General features: G+C 38.8%; 1 protein-coding gene across 3 annotated transcripts in view; it reads left to right on the top strand.

Annotated features, from left to right (window-relative positions):
• Positions 1 to 27,958, top strand: part of RASGEF1A (RasGEF domain family member 1A) — a 141,058-nt gene that overhangs the window by 84,552 nt on the left and 28,548 nt on the right. Inside the window, exon 2 of one of the 3 annotated variants that reach the window (XM_057365210.1) lies at positions 6,443 to 6,557. The exons of 1 other annotated variant lie outside the window; for it this stretch is intronic. In XM_057365210.1, the coding sequence (XP_057221193.1) occupies positions 6,516 to 6,557 (42 nt within the window). In that variant the 5' untranslated portion in view covers positions 6,443 to 6,515. Of the gene's footprint in view, positions 1 to 6,442; positions 6,558 to 8,086; positions 8,182 to 27,958 lie in introns of those variants that run through there. One more of the 3 variants, XM_057365211.1, reaches the window with a different exon arrangement.

Raw genomic sequence — 27,958 nt, 5'->3', positions numbered from 1 at the left:
CCCAAGATGATATTACCTGGCACAGTGGGAAAACCTAAATACAAAGAACTGCTAGCAGGTGCTGGTGACAGATGCAGAAAGCAATTGCTAAAACAGAGGAGGAACTTTGAAGCACAGGTCTTAATTTTCAGCATGCCATAGTGATTTTCTTGTATTTATTTCTGTGCCTCTTTGTGATGATGACTGTCTCATTTCTGTAATTACCAAAGGTGTCTTTCTTGGTCATGTTTTTCTCATCACAGCAAGGGTGTAGTGCTAATGAGTTTTTCTCAGAAACAGAAATATTCACTGGCAGGTTTTCAAATTGTAAACTGAAATGGCATTTTTGCTGTGAGAAAATCTCAGCACTAAATCATAATCTACCCTGTCACCCACTGRTTAGGCAAAAACGAGGGTAGAGAGATGCAGTTACTTGAAGGAAAGGTTATTGCTGGTTTTGGTTTTTCTYCAGATAAATTAAATKAAAGMATTYAGAAAAGTTGYCARTAAAAATCCCTAAGCTGTTGATAKTAGTTTGTGACAGTATCCATTACATTTTGAAACTTTGTGGACAAAACAGGAAAAAAACATTCTCATTAAACTAATTTAAAAGCAAATTGTTGATCAAAACAAAATAATAAGTAGTAATCAGTAACTTTTGAAAGCCTGGAATCAGCAACACATTATCRGTGATGCCACACCTGTCATAAGCTGCAGGTTAAGCTCAGCACAGCATTAGTTTCCAAGACTTYTCTCACTCTTTTTCTGGCCTAACCCAGGGTCTGATATGGTGGAACATGGAWTTTCTAATTCTCTCTAGTTTTTCACTCTTTGTGTGATATTTTTCTCCCAAAATTACAGAGCACAGCCTAATACTCACTGTTGGGAATAAATAAATAGTAAAAAGCACCACAGTACAGTGAGGGAAACGAAAACAACACAAAGAAGGAGATGCTTAGCAAAGAAAACTTCATCCAGAAACAAACTGCAAGAGGCAGGGAATGCTTCTACCTGAACTATGTGACCAAGAAACCCCAAGGCATATACAAGAAATTCTCAATAAAGGAAGGATATGACAAAAACATTAACCCCTTAGTATTTTGATGCCACATGCCTTGCATTTTCTTATGCTGATKTACAGGAGAATTGTGATGCTCCTGTACATGGCACAGAGCCATGAGCTGAGAACCCACTGAGGCTTTCCTGGGGAATGTTCTTTACAGTGTGTGCAACTGCCACCAAGCTGTGGCCCTTTTTTTCCCCCGGTCACAGCAATCTCTATTTATTCTTTCAAGTCAATCTTCCACTGAGTAGCCTTTTGTATCTGCCAGGGAAACAACATGTCACCGAGACAAACAACAACATCGCGCTTGGTGCTGGAAGCAGAGYTCACTGTCTGCTGGCCCTCAGCCCAGGTCCTCAAGTGCCCACACTCATTTTGGGAGCCYGCATTACTATAAAAGCAATACTTTACTAGCAGAGATTTTCAAACTCCTAATGTGTGTTTGGCTTTTTACAGCTCCATAATATATGCAAAAAATCAAGTTTTTCTTCACTTCCTTTTCCCCTCAAACCAATGAAACACATCCTGGCTGCAAAAGCAGCCTCTCTTCTTTCCAGCAGTATTTTGGCACCCTCTGGGATATTGTCTTTTTTTCTTGGAAGAAGGCCTGCTTCTCAAACCTGTTCACCTTATTCCATGCTATCACTTTCAAACACCTTTTAGAACAATTTTCATATCATGACCGTATATTTTGAGATCAAAGAGTTTTGAATTATCTGCAAACAAGAAAAATGCTGAAGATTTATGTGAAAAATTGTCCGGTGCTTTCCAACCTGTTTTGGTTTTTTTTTTTAAACTTGAGTTTCTGGGTATTTCCTTTCAGAACTAGGGATAGCTGCTTTTTCCACAGCTTCTGCTTTGGTCACATGAGGTGGCTGCTGAGGCATCACGCTCTTCAGAGGATCCTCTTTCTATTCTGGGACACCCAAAAACACAGGGCGGGGGTCACAGAGAAAAGCTGAAAGCACCAACTCATACACCAAGCTTTCACTGAGGAGTCAAACCACAGAGAACCACCTGAAAATAAAGCCAAAAAACAGCCCCTAAAACATGGCAAAACCACCAGCTCCTCTCTGTGTTATGCCATTTTCCAGTTTTTAGTGAAACAAATAAGGGTTCATCRTTAATGCAACTATCAAGTGATTCCCCAAATGACACTTGTTTTTAGAGGAAATCAGTGTTCCTGTCTGATGTGACCACAYATATTAATGTTAACAAAAGATGATTAAAAATGGATATAGGGCTCAGGAATGGAGATAGGCCAAGGAAAACCTGGCTRAAAACCTGCAAATGCTAAGCTCATGCCAAGTAATCTGCTTAACCAAGGAAAACCCCAGTAAAYAGCCTATTTCCTGAAAAGTGTACAGCAGTGGTACAGCCAGGAGTTCCCCTTCTCACCTGCTAATCAAAATGCTTGTCAACAACAACAAAAAAAATAGCAGATTTAGTGCAACTAATTTGAGCTCTTTCTTCAGCATCTCCAAGAGTTCTACACAAAGAAACAGTAAGGCATAGGATAGAGAGCCTTGCCAATTAGTTGCCATTTTCCAGTTTTTAATACTGAAATAAAAGTGCTCATGATTGGAGATGATTAAGAAATAAAAAAATATATTCACCATCTTCCACTTCCATGCTTCAGAAAAATAAGAAGAGTCAAACCCAGTATAGCAATGTATCAAACCAGATGCAAGGGAGCAAAATATTTCCTCTGCTAGGCATCAACCTGTGATCACYGTACCACAGACAGCCAAAGGGAAATTTATCTCCATTCTAAAGGAAAAATTCAAGATAGTATCACTCATAATCTGTATGTTTTCCTGACACTTTCCCACATTTGTCATATTTTCAAAGTTYAACAGACAAACACAATCAAATCTGGCTTTCATCCTATTGTCATTGTCAGAAAAAGAAAAGAGGCTCTTTTTTTTTCAGATAGGGAAGATGATTTCAAGCACAGTTTCTCTTTCTCACCAGCACTCTCTTAAACAAGTATTGGGCAATCAAAGACAATCTTCAGAAAGCCACAAATCATGCATCATGAAATTATATTCAGGGTCTTTTTCTAGAGTGTTTCCTCTTTCCTACTTAAAATAAAACTGAAAAGAAACATAGTTTTATTCACCCAAGAACTATTTCCTCAAAATTTTCACAACTTGCTAAAGGATTTTAAATGAAAAATTTTAAAAGTTCCYACATATTCAGAAGTCATGACTATTCTCTTTCACTTTTGTTTTAACAATTCCAAACTTACATTACAAATAAACTTTTTTCTGACATGAAAAAATGCTYAGTTCCTACAACCTTTGCAAATCCCTTTCTAGAGTAACAGTATTAATAATCACCGTCCCAAGGCCAGATTACTGCCCATCCTGTATCATACCCTGCCACTTGGTACTTTCTCTTTTGTGAAAAGCAYCTGCTCCCTTTGGGCAAAAAGTAATTAAAATCCAGTAACTGTTCCCTGTTCTAGGTCAGAATCAATGGCACTGGCAAACGATAACAAACCAGTGCCAAGCAAGAGAAGACACTGAGATAACTTTTGGCATTATAATGAAGTGCAAGTCAAAATATAGCCAAGAAAGAAAAAAATTAAATCCATATTCATATGTTGCAGCAGCCTCACCAGAGCTTAGACAATGCACAGGAAAACTAAACTGCAGCAGYAACGTTCAGAAATGGACTCTGTCCCTAAACATGTGGAGACAATCTTTACATATCAGAAAAAGAGGGGGAAAACGTGACTTCTTCCAAAGTCAGAGACTTCAAAAGGCAAAAATCTGTCAGTGGTCACAATCAGAAGTGTGAATTACAGTCTAAACAGCTTTCTAGGGAAGTATAGTGCTTCTAATTTGAAGCCTGCAGCATAAATGGGTTTTTATATTAGGAAAAAACAAAATCATTAGAGTTCACCAATAAACAGCTCTTAAACAGTGACAAAATATACTTGGGACATCATTAATATTATATTATCTCAAAAAGAAAGATGCAGAAGAGATTTAAGTGCTATATCCTCTAATACCAAGTTTTGCAAAAATATCCTCCAAAATTCTGTGATTTCTATAGGATTTTATTCACTTTTTGCTCTTYTCCTCCAAATCACTGTACACTAGTAACTGGGTGAATGATGAGAAAACCCCATGAGAATTTTTTTTACTCCCACAGTAGTTCCCCACTTCTCCAAAAATAAACACACCATTATGTTTTTACACTTGCTGTAGGTTCCACTACAAAACATTCTGAGAGGGGTGGGGGTTTCCACTTCACAGACACACTGCAGCATCAGTGCTGGCAGGAAGCTGCTCTCTTTACAGAAAAAGGGAAGTGCCTGTCTGCAGTGTTTTGATGTCACAGCCTACTTTAACCCTTTATGGGCAACATCCACCTTCCCCCAAGATCAGCTGTGAAAAAAGCAAGAAGCAGAAGAAGTGTTGATTGCATCCATACCTGTGCCTAACACAGCTCAGCAGCTAAAAGCACATCTTGGCTAGTGTTGAGAGTCAAGACTAGAGAGAGAGTCAAGTCAAACCTTGCCTTAAGATACTTTTGTTATTTGAAACACATTTCAAGGACACTTACTGCTTTACTGAAAAAAGGAGTCTTTACATGGAATCTTCATAAATGTAGCTGGCCTCCCATGTTTACTAATAGCCAAAATAAGTACAATTGTATGCTCCTACTGCTTGAGGTTCTGTGGCAYATGCAGCAGAGCTTGGCAGAAGATCTCTGAATATTTGTAGAGAAGTCAGGTTCACTTTCAGAGCTATTGGAGAAGCTCTCCCGAATCAGGAACACACTTAGTGTTTCAAAAGCACCACAAACAAAAAACTAGAAAAGCCCCACAATTTTCWCTTCAGTTCCAGCATGAAGTGAAGCAGCTTTTCTTCAATTACATTATTAAYATGCAAAAAACTTGCATCGTATGAAAGTAACAGAAAAAAAGTACATTTAACTCAAAAAGGCGCTTTCAACATTCCTTGCTTATGCCCTATCTTTCCTTCTGTTTGGATGATTAAAACAACAAAAAATATTTTGCTTTAAAAATATTTCATTTTGAATTAAAATTAACTCAGAGTTTAACTGAGAACACATAGACCCTAAAAGTTATTTAAAAGTTGATTTAGGCTTGATCAAGTACTAACTGAAAATAAAATTCATTGATAACACTGAAACACTCTGGATAATTCAGACTTGATGGTAACAGTATACAAAGATTACTCCTTAATTCCTCATGGCCGTAAAGCTGTTACCACTCTCATAACTGGCACCTACTCCACTTGATGTAAATGTTTATATATTCGGTCAATGCTAGTCTTTTGGGCAAGTAAGTATTATTTCTTTGTCTGATTTTCRAGGAAAATGAGTTTTTTGAGCTTATTCTACTTGTGGGTTGGGCTCCCCTTATATTTAATTCTAGCAAGTAATTCAAATTTGTAAAAGGTAGAGGTCTCAGTGCAAAAGAAATATCTGCTCAGAGAAAAACAGCTCAGGTTAGTGCCATGACTGAAGTCAAAGAGCTTCAGCTGTAACAGCCCCATGTGGCTGGTGCCAGCCAGGACGTGCACAGCTCTGGTTTAATTTCATATTAAAAAAAAAAAAAAAAAAAAAGAAGCCTTGAAACTACAAACTACTCGCAAATCAGCAGTACTAATCCAACATAAAGTTCAGCTTAATGCAGCAACAGTGAATTTCCCATTTAAAAAAAAAAAAAAAGGAAGAAACCAAACCAGATCCAACTAAAAACCTACAAGATTGTTTTCAAGTTGTTCAGTGGTGAAAAACCTGCATTTACAATAAGTACACTGTGTCTTTGAACAGCTCACACCTGGATCCTCTTCAATCCAGTTTATCTTAGGTGCCAACAGAATGGCTGCCAGTTTCTCTAYATTCTTTATTTTTATGTCACATTTAAACATATATGGTTAAGGATGTATCCATCATCCGGATGAGACATGATTGKGTTGTCACTTTTCTTTATACTTCTCAAGAAGGAAAAAAAAAATTTCCTATTCTTCTATGATCATAACTGCACWAAARAATAAAATTCTMAATTCYAAGGTTTTTGGGAAMCAGTTTAATAACTAGTTAATTTAGMAATCTAAATATTGGGATTTTACTGGAAACAACATCTTAATGTCTATTACAAAACTGCTGTCACTGGTAGATTTGAGTTTGAGGAGGTTTAACCCTTCCAACTCTTTATCGCCTTTCTCTCGGCACCTAGTATTTAAAATTCTGCCTTTACCCCTTTTTTGAAAAGCATAATTTGTGCTATTTCCTTCTTATGATCCTCCCCTCTCTAAAAAACTATGTGTGTCAAATTTTATTCTGATGCTACAATGCATTTTCAGWGCAAAATAGCAGTGTGTTCTCATAGTAATCCATTGCACCCCTCATTTTAAGGGGAAGGAGGCAAGACACATGACAAAAATCATAGAGTGAAATAGCTGGAAGCCCACCCACTGGGAAAGACTGGATGGCAGAACCACTGTGCAATGCTGCTGTAAAGAAATGCAAAGTAAGTATTATTTTACTTTATAAGAGTATTACATAAAAGGTTGGGTTTTTTTTTAAATTTGAAAGCATTGGTGTAGGATAATTTATAGTTAGAGATTTATATTGTTCAGAAATCACATTGGGAGTCTCAGACTTGAATAAAATTTAGTTCAGATGTTAGAGAGTAGTGGAATGCATCTTGGAACTTTCTGAAGCCAAASTGCACACTGGGAAATGCAGGCAAGSWCACTGCAGTAACAGTTCACTGCACAATTCAAAAGGGTTGATATTTGCTTTCAAAACATACTCCTTCCATCACTTCAGACAAATCTCTGATTATGGGACTCATTTTGTGCTCCTCAGTCATGCACTTCTCAAATTTCATCTAAACACACACACCTCACTTGTTAAAGTCATTCTTACCTATCACTAGTGTTCMTTGCAGAAACCTCGTCCTCTGCAAGCCTAAACTGTATTCCACTAACCTCTTCCAAAAATATTCTGCTAGTATATAATCACGCTCCCTATCTTCTCCCCTTCCCTTTCTAAACTACTGTTTCACATTTCCTCAATAGAAATGCCAGTTCCATTTCCATAAAGTTATGTCATKGACTTTTGCCATCACGTCTGTGCTTTCTTCCTCATTCTTTGCCAGTTATTGCTTCCTCAGTCTCCTTATTTCTACATCCTTATTAAAACTTTTATACCTTTACACAAAACAAACCAAAACCCATCTCATCACTAAGCTGGTGTCTTCAGTAGCTGCAAACTAAATTATCTACACAGAATATTTGTTTCACTGTTTACYGATTTGACTCTGCTTGGAAAATTTTACACTGTAGGCATGCATGGAATGGAGAGAATTTCTCATTTCATATTATTACTGATTCAGGTCTCCAAACAGAATACACCTAAAATTCTTCCTGTATGATTTAAGTKAGCTTTTAAAGAATGTATTGCATATATTGGGCGTTACTATGCAAAARTCAAGCACGAAGAATGGTCAAATGAAAATTGTTTTTTTAAAAATGCCAACAAGTTTAATTCCAGCTCCCAGCTATCACATGTCCATAGAATATATTGTACACAGTTTCTAGGTAATTTGTAGGAATTTTATATCAAAAAAAGAAAACGAAACAAAACAGCCAAAAAACCCGAACCAAGAAAAAAACCCAGAAAACAACAAATTAAGACATACTGGACCAAAASAGGATTTTTTGAGAAATTTTAGCACCAATGATCTAAGAAAGCAGCCAGTTAGAAAYGCCTGCCCAAAAATCTACTTCCTTTCCTTCACAACAGCCGTACACGGGTTTGACAAGCAGCATRTGAATTCCTATAACCCCACACACAGAGGGAACAGCACAACAGCCCCTGTTTCGCTGCAGCTCAAGGATGGCAGGAGTGGAAGTTCCCAGGGAGTGCCCAGCACATGACACCCACGTAATGGAAAGGCTGAGACTCAGAATTTCCTCTGGTGCAGCACCTCCCACAGCACTTTCGTTTTTTGTGGGTATAATGGTAGTGGAAAGCAGGGGTTGGCCACACTCCCTGAGCACGGGAGCGGCACAGCAGAGCTTGGAGCTCAGAGCAGGACAGGCTGCAGGGTGCCCCAGCTGGGACAGGACATGGTCCTGGAGAGCCAGGTAAGTCTACTCAGATTTGTGCTGTGGGCTGTTCTGTCTGCTGCTCCACATTTCAGGAGCCACGTACAGCTCTATGAACCAACCCTACAGTGGCCAGAGTTCAGCCACGCATGACAAAGAAATTTAATGCCATGCTAAAGAGGCAGCACATTTTAAATTGTGATGCAGGKGATAAATTCACTGTTTATTTTGTGTATTACGTCATGATTTGGTCGCTCATAGTGAATTGATACCRGCCAGAAGGAAGATTACATGGTGGTAGCTTTATGCAATGGTTGTGTGGAGAAATGAAAACAGAGGTTAATATTGCATGTTATTGTGGTCCATGAAGTGTTTCTTGCTCTTGAGTGGAATAASAGCAAAGACAGAAATGGATTTGAATGACTATTGGCCAAGTGAGTTGTGCAGGCAGGCTGACAGTGACGCAGTACACTGCATCAGAGATGCAGAATCAAGGTTCCCTTGTAGAGATGCTTGAATTTGTCTTTTGGAGTCAACACATCCCAAACTCAGGTGATGCTTTCCAGAACATCAGTAATCAAATTTCAAGATACCTGCATGAAAGATGAGTATTTTTTTCTCCAAGATTTCTCTTAGTCCCTCTTTTTCCAAGTTAAGCAGCAATGCTGAAATTTCAAGAGTAACAGGGCATTTGAATTGCAACATGCACCTTTTGTTTCCTTATGCAACAGAATAAAAATCTTTTCTGTAAGGTTAAAACAATAGGTTTTATTTTCAAAAAATTGTGCAGGGGCATTTTCATTTTAACTACTGTTACACCAAAATACTATTATGGTACTTTACAGGGAAAAAAAAGGGTTTATGCTGCAACAAATAAGATCCAGTTCTGGTCTAAGTTTCTCTGTCTGGTGAATTTAAGCTTTAAGTGGATTGGTAGGGGCCTGATGCACATAAGTCAATCCCTGTGCAATCCCTGGAGAAAAGGTTTTCAAATTAACTAATAAGATATTGCACTGCGTACAGCTTATTAGAAAGAAACACTGAGCAGCTACAGCACTCAGCTACTATGCCTGAGATTTAAAAGCTGGATTTAGCTGTCATGTCCATAATTCTTAGTGCATTGGTTATGTAAAGGAGTAGGTGAGAGGGGGGTTTAGTTTCTTATTAAGGAAAATAAAAAGGCTCTACAGAATGTAATTGCAGGATTAGTAAAAAGTGTAAGGCAGCTTTGCTCCCCTATTTACATATCAAGGCAATTTATGGAAATGCTCATGTAGAAAACTTGAATCATTGAAAGTGAGACTGAGAAACAACTTACATTAAAGGACAAAATATACATTTTCGTATTAAAGAATTGTATGAGTAGAGAAGAACTTGGTAAATTTTCACAGGAAACTTTAAAGGCTAGCTCCCCAATGAGACAGAATAACATTCAAGAGCTTTTTGGCTAACACYGGTAGCTACTTCAGTAATATCTCTGCAGTTTTCCAGATAGCCAAGTAATCCACATGTCACAGAACTTCCATGTAAGAGAACATTTTGACAGTAATTGCCACTCATCTTGAGGGGGATAGTTAAAGAGTTAAAGCAAGCAAATGCCTTCAGAATAACTTTTTAGAGGGACCATCACAGAATRGGGACAACACTTAAGAGCAGAGAAACTACAAAGGCAAAAGATGAGGTGAGGAGTTGAACCCAGCTGGGCAGAGGAAGAAGAATCSTACGAATCAAGGGTGAAAACTTGTCAGGTAATATAAATAACCCTGATCACAGAAAATAAGTTATTGTAAAAACAATCTTTGGCAAAGCTGCCATTTCAAAACTAGAAARACACCAAAAAATTGAGACTGCACATCAGGATGCATCAGTGAAGTCTAGAAGAGTAGCACTAAACTTGGCTTAAAGAAATACTAAGGGGTGAAATTGCAGGGCAAAAGTTATAATTGACTTCAGCCTCATAGAGAAATCACATACTGGTGGACAAGTGATCTTATTGCATGTGATTGCAAAAAGGAGCAATTCAAATTGAAATAAAATACCATTACAGAGGACTGGAGTGAAAGTGCTTTGCTTGGAATATATAAAGACAGTGACTAGTGCTTTCTAATTTGTGAAACCAACCTTACAACTTTCCTATTGAAACAGAGTAAGTTACCATTTTTTAATGCAGACAACTTATTAGAGGAACTGAAAATATATGCATAAATGGTTCACTTGAAAATAAAGGTTATTAGAATAACTATTTAATGCTTTGACATGTAAGGCCCTCTAGTTTCAACCTTCAGCTGCAATTGTCATGGACTTAGATTACCCTTTGTCACAGCCATGCTTGCACCAGTCCTTGCACAACTTCTGTCCTGTCCTAAAGAGACACAGATCAGCCTTGCTGTCACATCCCATTAGGAGCAAAGCTGATAAAATGTCCTGGGATTCCAAGGTGACACCACTTCTTTCATTACCTTTGTCACAATATTGATTAGATTAGGTCTGAAGCCCATCTCTGGCCTGCTACTGACCCATCACATCTCCTGGGAAATTCTGCAGAGTAGGAAACAAGATTGAAAATGACTGGAACAATAGAGATGTTGGASATGGTTACAGCTCATGGGACTCACACAGATGTGACAAGTACTGATTTTTACTAACTACGCATCCTAATACATTAATCCCAAACTTGACAACTACATATTACATTATCYCCTTCACAGCAGCTAGCCTTCAGGAGCTTAATGGCATCAAAATAACCCAGCAAAGATTTTCATCCTGTCACTGGAGCAAATAACAACGTGGTCAAGGTGCTGCCTAGCTAATTTTACTGATCAAAAGTTTRAAGAGTAAATAAGGAGCAGGTTTCTGTAGCAAACCTTGTATCAGTTGTCTCCTGGGGCATGTTTAGCTGCGCATGTTTCMCTCATGCAGGACAGCTGAAGGTTCAGTTCAGAGCTGCCCAGCTGAGCCATATGGCACCCACATAATCACAGCAGTTAATAGCTAAAGACCTCTACACCTGTTCTGATGTTTTCAACAGGCTTTGCTTACTACCATTAAACACTTCTAATATAATACACATCCTTTGTTGATATAGGCTTTGTACGTGACAGTTCCGAAGGCAAAAAGGACTACTCTGAATTGGCAGATGTTTTTAGATTTAGACAGAAGGAAAGTTGGAGATTTCTAATTTTTTTTAACCTTTTTCAGTATTAGGTCAGTCTTCCCTCTTTCACAAGTGGGCTGCTTTACAAATGCCATCAGTAGGCACAGCTGAACTACAAGGAGCCTGAGCAATAGGTTCAGTAAATGTCACTCCTTTTACCTACACCTTTACCTCCCACATGTAACACCCACTCCCTCTGACAGCACCAAACCCATGGTTTGAATTTTCCTTTCTTCTGAGTGTTCCCTCCTTCTCCTTATCTTCACACAGCTTTGCAAAATAGGACAGCTAAGCAATTAACATTCCATAAGTGAAATAAACATTCCTATTTGCAGTAGSGAAGCTGCAGCCCATGTGTCCCACCCAGTAACTTTTTGTATATTACTGAAAAATTTGAAAGGTAATTAACRTTCCATTGAAAAAGACTGTAAAAATTGAAGGTGAGCAGAGAAAGAACAATACTCGGTCATGGATTTAGTTTAAATGAATGTGTTTTAAATACATTCTAGGATACTTMAATTGAATGAAATTTGTCTATCCATACCCATAAATATTACTCCAAGCTTCAATAAAGTCAAAACATGTATCTTCATGCTCTGCAGAATCTTACCTTTAGGAAATTACTGTGCAGACTTCAACTAAGATGCAGTAAGAGCTCTTACATCAAAAAAATCTATAGTTTGCACCTTGACAATGTAAAAGAACCRGTATTCTAAGGATTGCCTGGGAAAAAAATGGATCAAGTGGATCAATTTTTTTATCCTTAAGGGATAAAAATTGTGGGAGGAGGTTTCAGCCAGAATTAGAAGGTTTTTTCTTTGGAATGGTATAGCTCATCTCCCARATAAAAATGTTCAGAAGATCCCTTCCTGCATTATCAAACAATATTCTCCGATTATGTTACACTCATGCCCTTGCTCAAATCATTGAAATCCAAATRGTACAACAGCTGCACTCTTCCAACATTACAAAATAATGAAATCCTGAGCACAGATCAAAAGGAAAAAGAACCATTCCTCAACATCACTGCATATGGTTTAAAAGAATAATTAAATAGATATTTTTGTTGACGAAACCCTACAACCATTTTGTGCCTAGAATAGGTGACACAAATCTAAGAGGACATTTGCATTGAAACCCTTCATTCACATTAACACAGGAAGCACCTTTCCTCCCTCAAAGAAAGTACCATGCAGTACACCTGTGTGGAGAAAATAACTTGTCAGAAGTTTTAAATAGCTTCAACGTCAAAGATCACTGCATACTCTATTTGGCCTTGTCCCATTTCTGTGTTCCTACTTGTTCACCCTCTTTTCATGTACTACTTTCCCAGCCCTTCCACATCTCCTGCTGCCCCCAGCAGGTCCATGAGCTCTGCCTTGATCCCTTCTCTGCACTAATCCCACATGTGGCCAGCTGGCTTTGGCAGCATTCATTACATTCCCCTCCTGTCCTATCAACTGGCTTCATTTCCATGCCCTGCTTCCCTTCACTCCCCATCATCTGAAGAGCTGCGCTGCAGTCCTGCACTCGMGCCTTAGCAAATCTCCAGCTCTACCAGCTGGCACTTTGCACCCCAGAAAGAAGAAACTTCAGCTGAAGGCTGAGAGTTCTCGCTCTGGGTAGATCACAGACTGTGACAGAAATGGACTTGGCACCGCTGGATTTGTTTGATGGTTTCCAATTTGCCTTCCCACTAGGGGAACAGAAAGCCAGGACATCCTAAAGCTGGCTCTCAGCTGTGAGTCTGGTACTTTGCATACTTCAGAAGGAAGAGGGTGAGGATGCAAAAAGCTTTGTCAATCTTTTGGACTGTGCACAGCTTGTTTGTGTCAGGGTGCTTTTCCCTCCCTGGTGATTGCTTTAGCCAGAGTCAAAGGTATAAACGTGTTCCCTGCCCACACTCCCCCTCACCTGCAGAGAAGGAGCTCCCAAGTCAAACTTGAAAAGTACTACAGAGCATGTCAAAAGAAGTGTACAGGAACCCACTTCWTTTAAAATGCTGACATTTTGGAGGATGAAAGAAGCTTCAAATCTCCAGGACTTCAGCCTTACAGGCACTAAAAAAATAAACCCCTTAAAAAGAAAAGAGGCAGAAGGAGAAAAACTCTGCATTTAGAACTTCATATATTTAATCCCTCGAGGAAGTAAATCATTTGGGAAACTGACAGTGCAAAATAGAAAACTGAAAATAAGTCTGATTTTTTCTGATATAAGTTTAAAWTTTTTTTGGAGGGGTGAGAAACAGGTTTTAAAATGAAATAGATATAATCTGTGAACGGAATACCCAACACAATTTATTCACCTAAAGGCAAGATGTTAGGAAAATACAGGCTAGAAATAGTCTGCCCAAAATTTAATTTGTTTACAGGGACTGTACATGCTTATCAACAGCAACAGGCATCCCATTACTGTTTTTGCCACCAACCCATGACAGAAATGCATGCTGCTGCTTTATTTTCTTTTTAATTCAAGTAATAGCCTGCTTTACAAGGCAGAGTAACTGAATCCCAAAACTGGTGCAGTAAATCTCGGAAACACACATATYCATTTTAGCCAAACTGCATGTTTTAAATAAGCTACAATAGCCCTAACAAACTGAGGGTGGATTTCTCTCACYGACTGCTGTCTGAACAAAATCCAAGTCAGGCTTTGACAATCACTTGAAATGAGAAGAGTGATGCTGCACTCCTAGCAGATGGGCAGGTCAGGATAGCAAATGTGCAGGAAAYACCCTCAGCCAAGCTGGGGTATGACCAGAGCCAGGTTACCTCTGTGCCATGCCCAGGGCAATGGGCAGAGACTGTGGACAGAGTAAAGCAAGTGCCAACTTTCTCTGCTGGTACTGTGGGTCATCCCTATGCATRTTTAGGACTAGAGACAGCAGTACTGGACACTTCCAAATTATAACCAGAATCTGATTCGCACACATTATTTCATATGACTTCATCACATCTTTTGACCTTGCTTTTGCCACAGCTCTGAAAACCATGTTTGCATACTTAAATGAGTAAAGGAACTGCGAGTCCCTTATATTTTTCATTTCTGAAGGTCTTCAGGGAAGAGCGAGAACACACAGTAAATAAATAGTTTAACAGACTGTAAACAACTAAAGCTTTGCCTCTTGCAAAACTACAGCCCCTGTGATTAATGTTTCAGGAATTATATTAAAGTGCAATAACTTTCCCTGGAGACTGGTGATACTCAGGAGAAAAGATTCTCTGCCTCGAATGAGAGCATGAAATTTGATTTGTGCTCTAAAGAAAGAAACAACAATCTTTTAATTTATATAGATTTTTTTAACAAAAGCAGCCATCTTCCCGTTTTGATCACAAATTAAGCAATAAAAAGCAAATAAAGAAGTCAGGCTGAGTGCATGAAAKAAAGGGAGAATCTGCATAAAGTAGTCCTCTCCTGTAATTAAMAATAACAAATTGACAAGCATTGCATCTATGCTGCACCTTCCAGTACCACGACTCAGAAYGGCACTGTAAATGCTGGTAACAGCTCTTTTCTCTAGGGGTTGTTGCTGCTAAGGAAAAGTTGTGAACTGAGTAAAGAAGAATTTAGGGCATCAGTCACACTGGACTGAGATAACATCTCAGAATTTCAGGGCTTGTGGAATTTGCCCTTGCTCCTTGGTACTTTCTCACCACTCAGACCAATAACCAGGCATGTGACRACTGACCTTAATTTTTAGGAAACACACTCTAGCAGACTTGTTAAAGGATAGAGGAAAATCCATAAATTAACACTAAACTCAGCACACACACACAGAGATGCAATCAGCACTCAACCAGTGCCCCAGGCAGAGGTGCCCCTACCAGGCTCTCCCCTGGCCTGGGTAAGGCTGGCTCTTCCCAAATGCTSCCTTCCCCACTCTGTTCCCATGACAGCGAGCTCAAATTTCACCACAAGTTTAGCAGCTCTGTTGTGCACCACASTCACTGATTAATGCCATGACCCTTGACTCATTAACCTCAGCAGCTACGAAACAGCAGGCTCTGGGYTTACAGCCCCAAATTTTAAATTGGTTTAAGGATGGGCCTTCCTGTGGGGCAACAGTGGGATTTCTGAGATGTTTTATATGAACAAACAGAGACAATTTTTACCTCTCTTAGACTTTTCTGAAATTTAGTAGCAATAGAAAAGTAAACAGGTAACTGCTCCAGCACAGCCTTAAATAATTCAAAGGATCACACTCTGCCTACCTGAAAAATTCAGAGCAGGCCCTGTAACAGTAAACAAGCTTTTAATCAATTCTAAAATCATAAGAATACAGAAGATAAAAAATAAATTAAGTTTTGGTGTCATCTATTTGTCAGAATTTAATAGAGCCTGAATGCTCTCCCCTCAGAAAACTGAAATAGGAACACAAGTTTTAAATAAACTTCTTCTGGGCCCATCTGCAGGGAATAGTTCACAATCAAGCAGCCCTTGAAATTTCTCTTGCCATTTGCTGCTACAGCAAGGAACAATTTTAATCACTGCCAGGAGCTTCAGCTGTGCCTACGAGTTTTGTACTTCCTAGTGACCCCAACTAGAAAAATCCTAAAAAAAGCACGTCATTGCACCAACAGGGTGCTTCCAGAGGGGCGAGGGCAAGAAGTGCTGCAAAATGGGATGTCCTCTGGGTGCACCAGCAGCTTCACTCACTGCTGCAGCACTGCTGCTCCTGACACCTCCGTCCCAATTGTTTTCCCATTCTGACCCAATTGTTGTCAATCTTCAATTAAATTACTTAAGGCATGAAAAAACCCCCAACAACCAAGTGGAAATATCCTCAGTTGTGCCCATAGACTTAGAGCTACCTCTCTAATTCCRATCACAGAATATTCTTTTATGAGATTGTCAGGCAGAGAGAGCTACTGSCAGCATTTCATACCCTGGTTTTGAGCACGCACAATATCTGTTTAAATTAGCAGCGATCAGCACCCACTGCAATTAAAATACACAGCATTCCAGTTGTACATTCTCTCCTCATTCTTCTCTGCCATGGAAATCTTTATCATGCAGGGCTTGTTTTGACAAGATCTCTCTTTTTTAATCAAGAATTTTATGTACTTTTCACTCAGATTTTCAGAGTCAGTCAGTCAGTGTTTCCTCGAGCTGTGTGTAGCATCAACATAAAATAACAAACAGAACTCAACAAGCAAAACCATTTTCTCTTTCTTAGTAGAAATAGTCACACTGCATGGTTTCACCAGGGAAATTAACAGAAAAATGTTCACTATCAGTTATGYATTAATAGAAAATTATAACTCTTGAAGTGAAATGGATCTAAAGACCAAAAGAAGTCTGAATTTGGCTATTCAGTCTGAATTTTGAGCATGACATAACTGTTTGCATATAAGAATGAGAACTGAAACTACCTCACTATCAAAACCTAAACCAGTGCTCAGCTATGCTGCATCCATAAAACACCCACTTCTCACCAATCCCCRTTCCTTCCTGATTCACATTCTCACACACAACGCATCTTCCCCCACACCTGTCAGAAGAAAAGTCATTTATATTTACCTATGTGATCAGAGCAGGAGTGCTACCAGAATATTTTCCCCCAGACCAAAGCATTAAGGCCTTTCACAGAATAACAACTGGATACTTGTTCTGTGCAAGCTGAGACCCATCTGACAGAAATCTTACACTATGTCTTTCCCCACTTTATTCTCTCATTGACAGTAACTATTCCTTTCACATCATGGACAGCATAGATAGAGATGTAGCAAAAAAAAAGTCATTTTTTAAATAATGACAAAGAATGCTTTTCTATTTCTGACAACAAGTGAGATGAAATGACACAATTCCTGATGTGGTACATTGTTGAGGTCATATTCATATTTATGAWCTGGAATTAGTTTAAAAATGAGCTAATAAATGAACTAATTAAGTGTTCCCAAACAAAGCAAGCAGCATGTTAGTTTTTCACCAAACTGGAGATAAGTTTCAGGAGTTAAGGATGATTTTAGCATCTTAGGTGRTAATGTAGTTTGGACCAAAAGAGAGGACAGCAGCTGCTTCAGCTGAGCTTTGCATTTGAATTTCCAGCATTCATTGCAACCCCTAGAAACTCAACACAAAACTCAGTTGGTGTGAACTGAAACAAGATGTTTTGAGTGAAAAAACTGTCAGAGGAAACCACCGAGCCTGAGAGTCAAAACCAGTGTTTGGACCTGCATTGCACAGATGCCTGGCAAGCCAGATGCAAATATTGTGTTTACTTTCCTATAATTCTAAGCCAAACTATTTTTTTTCACTGAAACCAAGGGTTTGGGGGCCAGGGAAATAAATTAATTTAAAATGGCATTGCCTAATGAGCAAAGAAAAATCATGGACCCAGCAAGAGCAGGGAAATTACCTTTGCATTTTTAGTTTTCAAGAGATGGAGAAGAGAGGGAGAGAGAAATGGAGCTGTGGTCACAGTGGGGAAATTGATGAGAAACGCAAGTTGTGTGGTTCAGGCAGCTTGAGGGAGTGGTGAAAGATTTCAGAAGGTGAACAGATTCCTTTYTCATTAATGAAGGGGCCCTGACTCCAGATCCACTGAACTGCCTCTCAGTGGAAGGCTATTCAGCTCTCTCCTTTGATTGAAAGCATGAGTCTGTTACTTACGAGCTCTCAGCAGCTTTCCTTTTAATAGGAAGTGGGGGGAAGGGGGGAGAAGATGGCTGGAGGAGGGGAAGGAAAAGATGGGTAGCAAAAAATGCTGGGGGCTGAACATGGGAGCTCAAGCGAGTTGCAGGACAGACCTTTGGGGAAAGGTTAAAAGCTTGCAAGGTGAGTGATGCCCTTCCTGGGCTGATTTTTCTTTCCTTATTGCTCAGGTGTTAAGAAGCAAACTCCTCTGCATCTTAAATCCACCCTCACCCTCTCATTCTCATAGCCTTACTAAATTATTTACTCTGTTAGCATGAATGTAAATAAAAGTAATTGCTGATTTTCAATTTTTTTTTTTCTGGTAGATATCAGTTGTATTTGAATATTGTTAAAAAAGAGGCCCTAAATAAACCAAATCCTGACCATCTTCCCTGTGGTAACATGGAACATGCTGCCTGCTGTTCCAAATTGTAGACAGTCACGAGCTCTCGTCAGACTTTGTGTGGGCTTGAAATGTTCTTTYAGTCCTTTGCAGCTGAAAAGCGAGTACAAATCATCACTAAAAGGATATGAAAAATTATGGTGGGACATTTGCCATAGCTGTACAAGAATGGTCCTCAAAGCAATCAGAAAAGTGAGATTACTCAGCCAGCTCAGGTTTGAGGACTGTATTGACAGCTAGCTGTTGCTAACAGGRGGTACTGTTTTATATGGAAGGGAAAAAACAAACAAAAAAAGACAAAAACTCACTTGAAAGAAATCCAAATGTATTGCCAGTGCCCAGGAGAGGTCCTTGCTTGTGGGCAAAGGAGAACACAGCAACATGTGTCTAAAGCCTTTTGTACTTAAAAGGGACCGAATCTTAACTCTCGTTCAAATACTTTGAGCATAAGTGAGACTTCTAMGATATTTAAGCATAGAAAACGCTTGATTAAAAGTAACGTGAAATATCATTATAATAACTGTAACAGCAGTGTAAGTACACATCCTTTGTAATGTGGATTGTAAGCCATCAAATTTTAAAGAATGATTCATGATTTTAAAAAATAGAACACCAGCAGCAGTTGAATTAGTATTTAAATCTTTCCAAAGCAACATAGCCACAGAAAATGCTTTAAACTGACTCACTTGTGGCCAAATGTGTTGAAGCAAGAAGGCTTCAACTGTTGCAGTGTTTGGACTCGTGCACTGCTGTAACTTCTGGGAACRGCTATTTTGTTCCTCAAAAGCAAACCCCAGATTATTTTTTTATTCTACTGCAATTTTTCAGACCAGAGTACAAACACCAGCTGAGAGTACAATTTTATTTCTATTTTTAAAAAATCAGCCATGAATTTACCTGCAAGCTCCCTGGCTAGCACACAAAAGCAAAGAACGTCACAGAAAAATTAGAGCTATCACATTCAAAACTATATTTGGGCGCATTTGAGCATAATGGATTTTTAAAATATCTTCCCTTTTCCAAACCCCTCTACCACAACAGCAAGAATCTTCTCATTTTTCCTTTCTTTCCTTTCCCATTTCACCTGAATTTGAGCTTGGGGGTGAGAAAGGACAAAACAGGTACAAGAAAAGCAAATAAAGGGTACCTAGAATACCCAGAAATGTTGCCAATTTCTGAATAACCGTCTTGCAGCACCAAAGGGGAAGGAGGGATTAAGTAACACTGAACATCAACCTTTCCTTGAKGCTTTATCTAAAACCTACTGAAGTCACTTAGATGAGTTCTCTTGCCTCTAACAAGTTTTGTACCAATACTCAGATCTGCAGCATTGGGCATGATAACCTGTGGCACCTTTTCCCTAAGATTGCAAATTTATTTCCATTTATTTGTGAAAGAAGAAAGTGGAATATCCCAGTATCACTAATTAAAAAAAAAAAAAAATATTCCCTCACTCTTTAAAACATGCACATACATACACCACAAGAACAATGGTAACTTCTGACTTGATGCTCTTTGATGTGTGAACATATGAGACAATTGGAGACATTCCAATTATCTCCAGTTCAAAGTTAGGCCAAAATTAGAAGCAGTTATGAATAATGGATTAGGTTTTAGTAGAAATAGCAATGCTGTGCAGAATAAAGATGAGAGTTTAGCTTAGCTGTGAGTACGTGAGCCAGGTGAGCCACACTGCTGCCTTGAACAGACACTGCAATTGCACAGCCTCAGAAGTTCAATTAACAAAACACATGACAAAACAGAGTTTTGTGACAGATTATAAATTGTTTTCAGATGCAATTCTGATGTTTTTAGGATAAAATTACAAGACAAATTTCCCTTGTGAAGCTGCTTCTACTTCTTTAGGAGAGATGTTTTTTTTAAGAATTAACCATGCCAAAACTCTTTCCATTTACCATAGCACCTCAGGAATCAATATCCAGTCAAAAGATGTATCTTGGAAGGTTCATTAGCCAGCGTGGAGATAAAACACCAGCTCAGATCAAAGGGTGCCTAAGCTATTTCCATTCATTGGGAAACTTTCCTGACAATCCAGCATTTTAATTAAAGAATAAAAAACTTGCAGGTAGTAAGGCTTCTAGCTGGATAAGCTATTTTTCTTGGATATCTACACTGCATTACAGAAAAAGATATGGGGTGAGCATTCCACTGTTGTGTTTTATTTGTGTAATTTTACTCTGTGGATTTTGTGAAGACTGGAGCTCAGATGATCATCATGGCAGTGCAGTTTGTAGGAATAAGATATATAGGGATGCTTCTTTGGCTTTTGCACTCTTAGCAGAGACCTGTTTTCCTTGACTYATGTTGCTGTCTCCATAGTTCTGTGCAAAGTGTGGGCAGTGCCAAGTCAGGCAGTGCTTGGCACTCAGGCTCAGTGCCTTGTTATTCACAGTTTTGACACGGGTATCAGACAACAGGACAGAGATGATTTTTCATGGTTTGTGCCTGGGTTTCTGTGTGTTTATTTACAGAAGCCCTTGTTGAAGTTCTGTATTGCCTTTCTTCACTAACTTCATTTTAAGTTTGCTAGGATTTTGCAAACCATAAAAAATGAAGGGATTATATAAACGAATCAATGTTCTCTAGATTTTTAGTAGCAGCAAACAAGCTTTAGCAACATAATAAAAAAAATTATTTCACTCAATAGACTCCCTTTGACAAATTCACAGAATATACACTACAAAAGTTAATTAATGTACTAGCTAAAATGAATTATTATCTTTCATATGAAATGCTAGGGCAAGTCAAGACTTGAACTTGCTCTTAAAAATAGCCACTAATAAAAAAAAAGCACTAGCATATTCAATGCTTTTCATCTTTTGCCTTAAAATTACAATTTCACTTCCAGAACCAAGTGCTCCACTTGAACAAACCCTTCCTCACTTCAATAGATGTAGGTGTGAGAGGTCTATGGAGGGAAGGCAGCAAGACTCTGCTCAACTTACAGCTCAGGTGCTTAAAATGCCAACATTTGAGTGCCTCTGCAGTCTCAAATTTCTCCAGCATCACTGAATTTTAATACCAAAGAAACAGCAGATCCAGTAAGGAACATGGAAGCAGTAACAATGTGATACATCCCCTTTTCTGGAAAGGCTATACTCAAAATATGACAAGAAATCCCTCAGCGTGCTTTTCAGAGTGATTTGATGCAGTCTGGTGCATAATCATGGCAGAATTTTGCTTATAATGTTCTGTATTATGGTCCTAATTATTATTCTTAAAACAACATAAAATGATAGAACATAGTCTCTTCAGTAGAAAATGGTCATGAAATGTAAATCTATAAAACATTTATGCTGAAAACACACAATAGARCATTTTAGATGTCCCTAATTAGGCCAGATTTTATTAGAGAATTTGCAACACTTCATGTGGAACAATCTGTATTTTTTTACTTCAATATTATTAGGTCTGAACTAACTCCCAGTGGGATGCCTTGTAAGTTTAGGATTTCTAGCTAGTCTTTGCCATGTACATATTCTGTGGGAGCCRTGAGTGAGAAAAGAGGAAATTATAAAATGCTCATAGGGAACTAGTCTCCTACACAAGAAAAAAAACCTGATTTTCAGTGAACATTCTCCAAATTAACAGTCAGTACTGCAGCACTGTTAAATCATTACTCTTGAGCAGCTACATTTGGGAGCAAGGCACTTGGAAGCATTTTTCATGCATGCAGATCTTAAAGTGTGAGAGTACTACCTGGCCAAAAATCTCATATAATTAGGCAAGTTACAGGCATTATGAATAGGCTGCCCAGGAAATCTGCCAAGACATTGAAAGCTTTTACTTTTAAACCACCAGCTCAAATATCAGTCAAACAGTAGGTAACTATMAGTTCAGGACACACAGAAGCACCAGGAAGGAACAGGATGGCAGGGAAATTAGTTTAATTTTAAGAATTTCTTTCATTCTTGCTATCCAAAATGAAATATTGGTTACATGTTTTAGTTTTTACGCAATGCATGTGCGTGTACSTGAGCTTTACGTAACATTTTACAGTTTGCATGTAGAGTGCTGTCTGTTTTGAGACTTTACAGAGATAAAACCAAGTAACAGAGCTGACTGTATTTTCCTGAGCAAGCAGAGACTATGCTTCTGAACACCACTAAATTCTTCATTACATTTATTGCAGCCATTTCTTACASACAGCTCCTCATTTCACAAATCCAACATATATCTCTCTACAGCTTCTCTCCTCATTTATAYCTAAAATCTGGATCCATTTCTATCTTGCCTAACTCTGAACAAAAAAAGGTAGTTAGGAAAGCAGGAAACACAGGGAAAACATCATCAACTACTAGAGCACTTTGTGATTTCTATAGAGATTCGAGACTTCTGAGCTCTCTTTATAAAAAACATTTTACTAACATGACCACGGATTTTAGAGAGCTTTTGCAACCCTGCATAAAAGAAAATAAGAAGTCAAAACCAAACAAACCAACCCCCACAACAAAAAACCCAAAACAGGGAAATCCAGCCACAGATAACCTTAAAAAAGTCTCTAAACGTGAACTAAAGCAGGCTGTGCCCATGGTATGAACAGCTACTGCATAGAAATCTGAAGGGGAACAAGTGAGAAACAGAAGGAACTAAACTCCCCTGGGGAAGAGTATCAGCTTTAAGTTTCCCACATGCTCATGCCCAGGGAATCCCCTTTGAAGTTGCTGGCTGACATGACATCTGTTTCATGCCACAGCAGCAGCTGTAGGGTTGAAATCCAGACTCATCAAAACATACAGGGCTCTCCAGTTCACTGTATTTGTTTGATTCTTCCTCTAGTAACAAGGTGGAAGAATATAAATTGTAAAATTTGAATAAAATACTAAAACAACTCCCTAAATGATTTTTAATACTGGCACAATGAACTTGAAAAAGGCAGAAAGGGTGAAAATTTTTTAATATCCTAGTGCTAAAGATATAAGTGCTCCCCCTGCCTCTAAAGAAATATCCAAATAGAAATAATTGAAACTTGTTATTCTCTGACATAGCCAGCTTTAAGGTGAGTGCCAGTCCTAAATGACAAAGCAAATAGGCTCAAGGAGCACATTGTTTTTTCATCAGCAGCTATTTGAATYGTGGCTTGACCAGTACAGTCCACCGGGGAAATAAAAGCTCCAGGAAGGCACTAAATCTTCTTTTATTTGCAGTACACTTACATTTATGTCTTTATAAAGATATTTTCATAACGGGTTGGGCAAAAGTAGCTCAGTCATGAGAATTCTGTGACTGATTTATGTCAAGATACTTTAGCAAAACAGAGAACTAAATTGCTCAGTTGATATCACTAATACACAGTTTAGATGGTAGATGACTGATTTTTTTTTTTTTTTAAATTTTTTACCCTCAACATGTATGTATCTATAGCAGGGGATTTGTTCACCTGCAGAACAGTCCTCAGCTTAACACAGTGCAAATTTGACTGCATAGGGCCACACTGTTTTAGGGCTTCACTTTCAATAGTTTGTGCTTGAATAGCCCGAGGCTGTGTCCYAGGATTTGTAACAAAGGATAAGCACACAAATAAATGAAACAATAACCTGTGTTCTGTACTACTCAGCATCAATTCAATATACATCTGATGTCATGTGAGAGTGCAAGTCCTTCCCAGGTTGYTCAAACTATGCTGAAAGGAAAGTGTCAGAAAAGTGCTTGTAAATGAGACTAAATATAAATAGGCTTGGGAGCTCGTTCATTTSTTCACTAGATCTTGTCATTCATCAAAATGCTATCTTAAAAATTCATTTTGAATACCTAATTTGGTGACAGCTTCTCCATATATTTTCCTCAAGATATTGTCAAGACTATCACACCTTGATTCTATTCCAAATAAAGCCATTAGAATTAAACCAACAGCAGTTAATGCCCCCGCAAAATAAGTAGACTTCAGACTATTCTAAAACTCCCAAAAAATTGCTGATGAACTTGTTGGCAGTGTCAGCAAAAGGAGTCCAAGCAATAGATGCTCATGGGAACTGAATTACCTGAATTACTGCAAGTAAGGCAAGACACATTGCACCTTTAATTGAAATGTTTTAATACTAACATTAGCTGCAGGTGAGCTCATCAGCCCAGAATTTCTCTCCATCAGCTGAAAAATAAAATTTGTAGAACCGAAAAGAATGAAAATTGGGGGGGCAGTATACCATAACTTAGCTTAATGAATCTTCCAAAATACCTGTGCGAGTGCTAACAATGTCACTGTCATAGTTTCTGCTAAAGCAAACAGAAGGTTGACTAATCCAACTAGCAATTCTGATCTGCTAATTGTGATGCCCTGAAGTTATAACACTAAAAATAAACTTATTTTTTTGTTGAGCTAGTTTAAAGAAATAGCAACCCACGTGCATTTACAAAAATACCRTATCAAGAAGATTGACATCAGCAGTCATGCAGATTTTTCTTCCCCTGGGCCCCAAATTGCTGATGTATGTACATGCTCCCTTCTTGGCATAATTGATTTTCCCTTTCTGCTCAATGGCACAGTCTTGGAATTGCTGGTGTCACAAGCATAAATATGCAAGTAAAGGACACGCTAACTAGGATCTGTCCAGAACTCCTTCATCTTGATCCCAAACTTGAGCCAAATTTAAAATAGAATATTGGTTGTTTTTAAATATTCAATTTTAAAAGGCCTGAAATAAAATTAATACAAAGAATACATATTACATCAACATACCTCTAATATTTCTTRCTGTAGTCAAAATCAGACTGAAGTRCAAACATTAAAAACAGCTAWAACATTTTTTGGTACCTTTTCTGCCCTTTCTTGAAAAAAGAGTGAGAAGGCTCCATCACCTCCTGAAAACACATAAATTGCCATTTGGTGGTAGCAGCTCCTTTATGCAGAGCAGGCCCAGCCCACATCTTTTTCCAAGATCTTATCCTTTAGTTCATTCTCTAACTCTCCTCTGCCTCTAAATGAGCTGAGGTCCTCAGACTTCTGTAAAGGATCTCTTGTTACATCCTTGATGCAAAGGATAAGTATCACCCCTTTATACTTACATTTTATTTAATCAAAGCTGATTGATCCACACCAATCAAGACTATGATAAAGACATTCATGATATATTACAGTGTTGTTTCCCAGCTGAATGTACTTCAAATTGTAATCAGCTGGCAAGATGATTCCTGAAACCTACAGATTTCTATGACTATGAAAACCAGGAATCAGACTACTAGTTAAATTCTTTTGGCAGCAGTGCCAAAATAACCATTAAAACCTCAGTTTTTAATTAACAGCCACACACCAGTATCACAGGCAACTTGTGTCAGGTTATGTTAAATCTGTTATTTTGGCACAGGCACAAAAAAAATGGGGATTAGCACCGTGTTCTCTCCAAATTCTGGGGAAGATCTTTCCTTTTAGTCCAAGGGGGAGCTGCAGACTGAGCATTGGTAAAAACCTGTTTCACATTTCCCAGCAGAGAGGTGTTCTCAGTGGTGTCACAGAGCTGACCTTATGCCAGTGAAAACACAGTTGGATCCACAGACATGGAACAGAATTTTCACAGCTAGGTTTCCCTTTCAGCTAGAACTAAAAACAGACATAGCAACAAACCACATCTTAAGTTGCTCCTATGTTTTCTTCTGGGTTTGCCCTTAAAATTGCTGGATACCTAAGGGGAAGAGCTGGTCAGGACCTCTTTAGCAAAACATTTTCAAAGTGGAAAATGCCATTTTCAAAGTACAATACCCATTGGGTCTGACAAAACTATAATGTGGAAGGACTCATCATGTCCCAGGTCAGAGAGAGGGAGACAAAGGCACGGTCAGTAATAAGCACAGACTGCTGGCTAGYGTTTTCTACCTTGCTTCAAGCTTGTAAAGCTTTGCTTGGTTCAGAACCACCATTTGAAACTCCTTCCTCCCACTCCCATCTGCTGCCAAGTTATTAATGTGCCATCAAGCTATTCTGCAGCATGAATCTCTGAAATTTAGAGGTCTTCAAATTCATCTAAAAATGGTTTGAGAACAGCTTTTAAAATCTTAAAATTTGTATACAACAAGGAAATCTTGAACACTTGTGCAGCCCTACAAATAAAACCAGAACCCAAAAGTTTGCTGAAGGCAGTCACCTGAGCCTTTTGAGCTCTACCTACATTCTACTCATTAAATTATAAAGTCTCACAAACGATCATGAAATGCGTCCATGTAAAAGCCCTAAGGCCCATCATGGAGTTAAATGGCATTTTCCTGCACAAATTCCTTATCTCAAGTCCAGCTAAAATGGACATCAATCCATAAAACCCATGAATAAAATGCACATATTTAATACAGAATTCTTTTTTGAATTCCAATTGAAAACATCAGGGTGCCGGCCTTAAAGCCTTCCAAGCTGGCAAGAAGCAGAACACGCTGCTGTCACCACACCTGTGAAGGTGAGGGGCACAAAGTGGGGTTTCTGTGGGGATCATGGACCAGTGGAAGAGAACAGGACACACAAACACCGTCCTCTCTATTCATGGCCACTTGCAAGGCCTGGAGAGCTCTGGGTAACAGTTCAGGCTGTCCCTCCAAGCAAGAGACAAGGCTGTACATTAAACCCAGCAGCACTCCAAAGACTGTCCTAGGGTGTACGTAAAAGGGGGAATGCAGAGATGAAGACTCGATCCCATGTTGGTATTTAATCAATGCCATACACAGTTGGGTTCATTTTCAATGCCAGTTCCTCTGGCTTTGTCTCTCTTTGCTTCCTTGAATGCAGATGCTGGGGCTTTAAAGCATGTTGACATACTCCATTAAATGAAACCAAATGTTTATTATTAACAGACTCCTGTGGCAGGTGACCGAGTGAGTGACTTGAGTAGCTTGACAATAAAAGCTTCAAGGACAGCACTTCTAGGAGAGTTGAGTTCTTTGAGTTTATAGCTCCAAATCAGCATTAATGACATTTTAATGACTGACTTTTCTTACGTACAGCTACATTTTAAATATACACATAGGCACATTTGAGTAAGCTGTTTCCAAAACACTGTTTTCTAAAACTATTGGGAAAATCTCAAGTTTCTTCTTSCCTGACTCTCAATATAACTTTATTACCTTCACTCTCAAATTGATCTCTCCCTCATTTTCATCCCTCTTTGCTAATATTGTTTTTACCAAGCTGTTGACCAGCAAGTTTCCACTCAAGAGGAGATGTAACTCTATTAAGAAACTGTATTCCAGCACAACAAAGCAAAAACTTACTGCCCAAATATAAAAACATACAAAGCAAGTGCAACAGYGTGAAAACACCCTTATCAGCATCTCACAGATGAACACCAAGAGCACAGTGGGATTAAAAAATTTGTCAGTCAAATATCCATAGCACAAGCAGGAATAGAACCCAAATAGTGCAAGTGTCACTCCAGGTCATTAATGATACAATAACGGAGTGTGTCAGGGTGATGTCAGCCAGTGTGAGAGAGGCTGAAGCACCTTCAAGGTTGAGACAGTCACAGTGTGAGCGCTGCTGACTCACTCTGCAGCAAGATGCTGCTCTGGCCAGCTGAAACGAACCACAGCAGTGCTGCCTCAAAAGCAAGCTAGAGAGTGAGTACAGGCTCTGCTGATTAAACTTGCCCTAGGGTCCACCCACCAGCAACATGAGGCAGTGCCTGATG

Source organism: Malurus melanocephalus, unplaced genomic scaffold, assembly GCF_030028575.1.
Source record: "Malurus melanocephalus ecotype Western Australia unplaced genomic scaffold, MMel_1.1 scaffold_49, whole genome shotgun sequence".
NCBI lineage: Eukaryota > Metazoa > Chordata > Aves > Passeriformes > Maluridae > Malurus > Malurus melanocephalus.
Note: the sequence above shows the minus strand (reverse complement) of the source record. Positions and strands in the feature narration are given on the sequence as shown.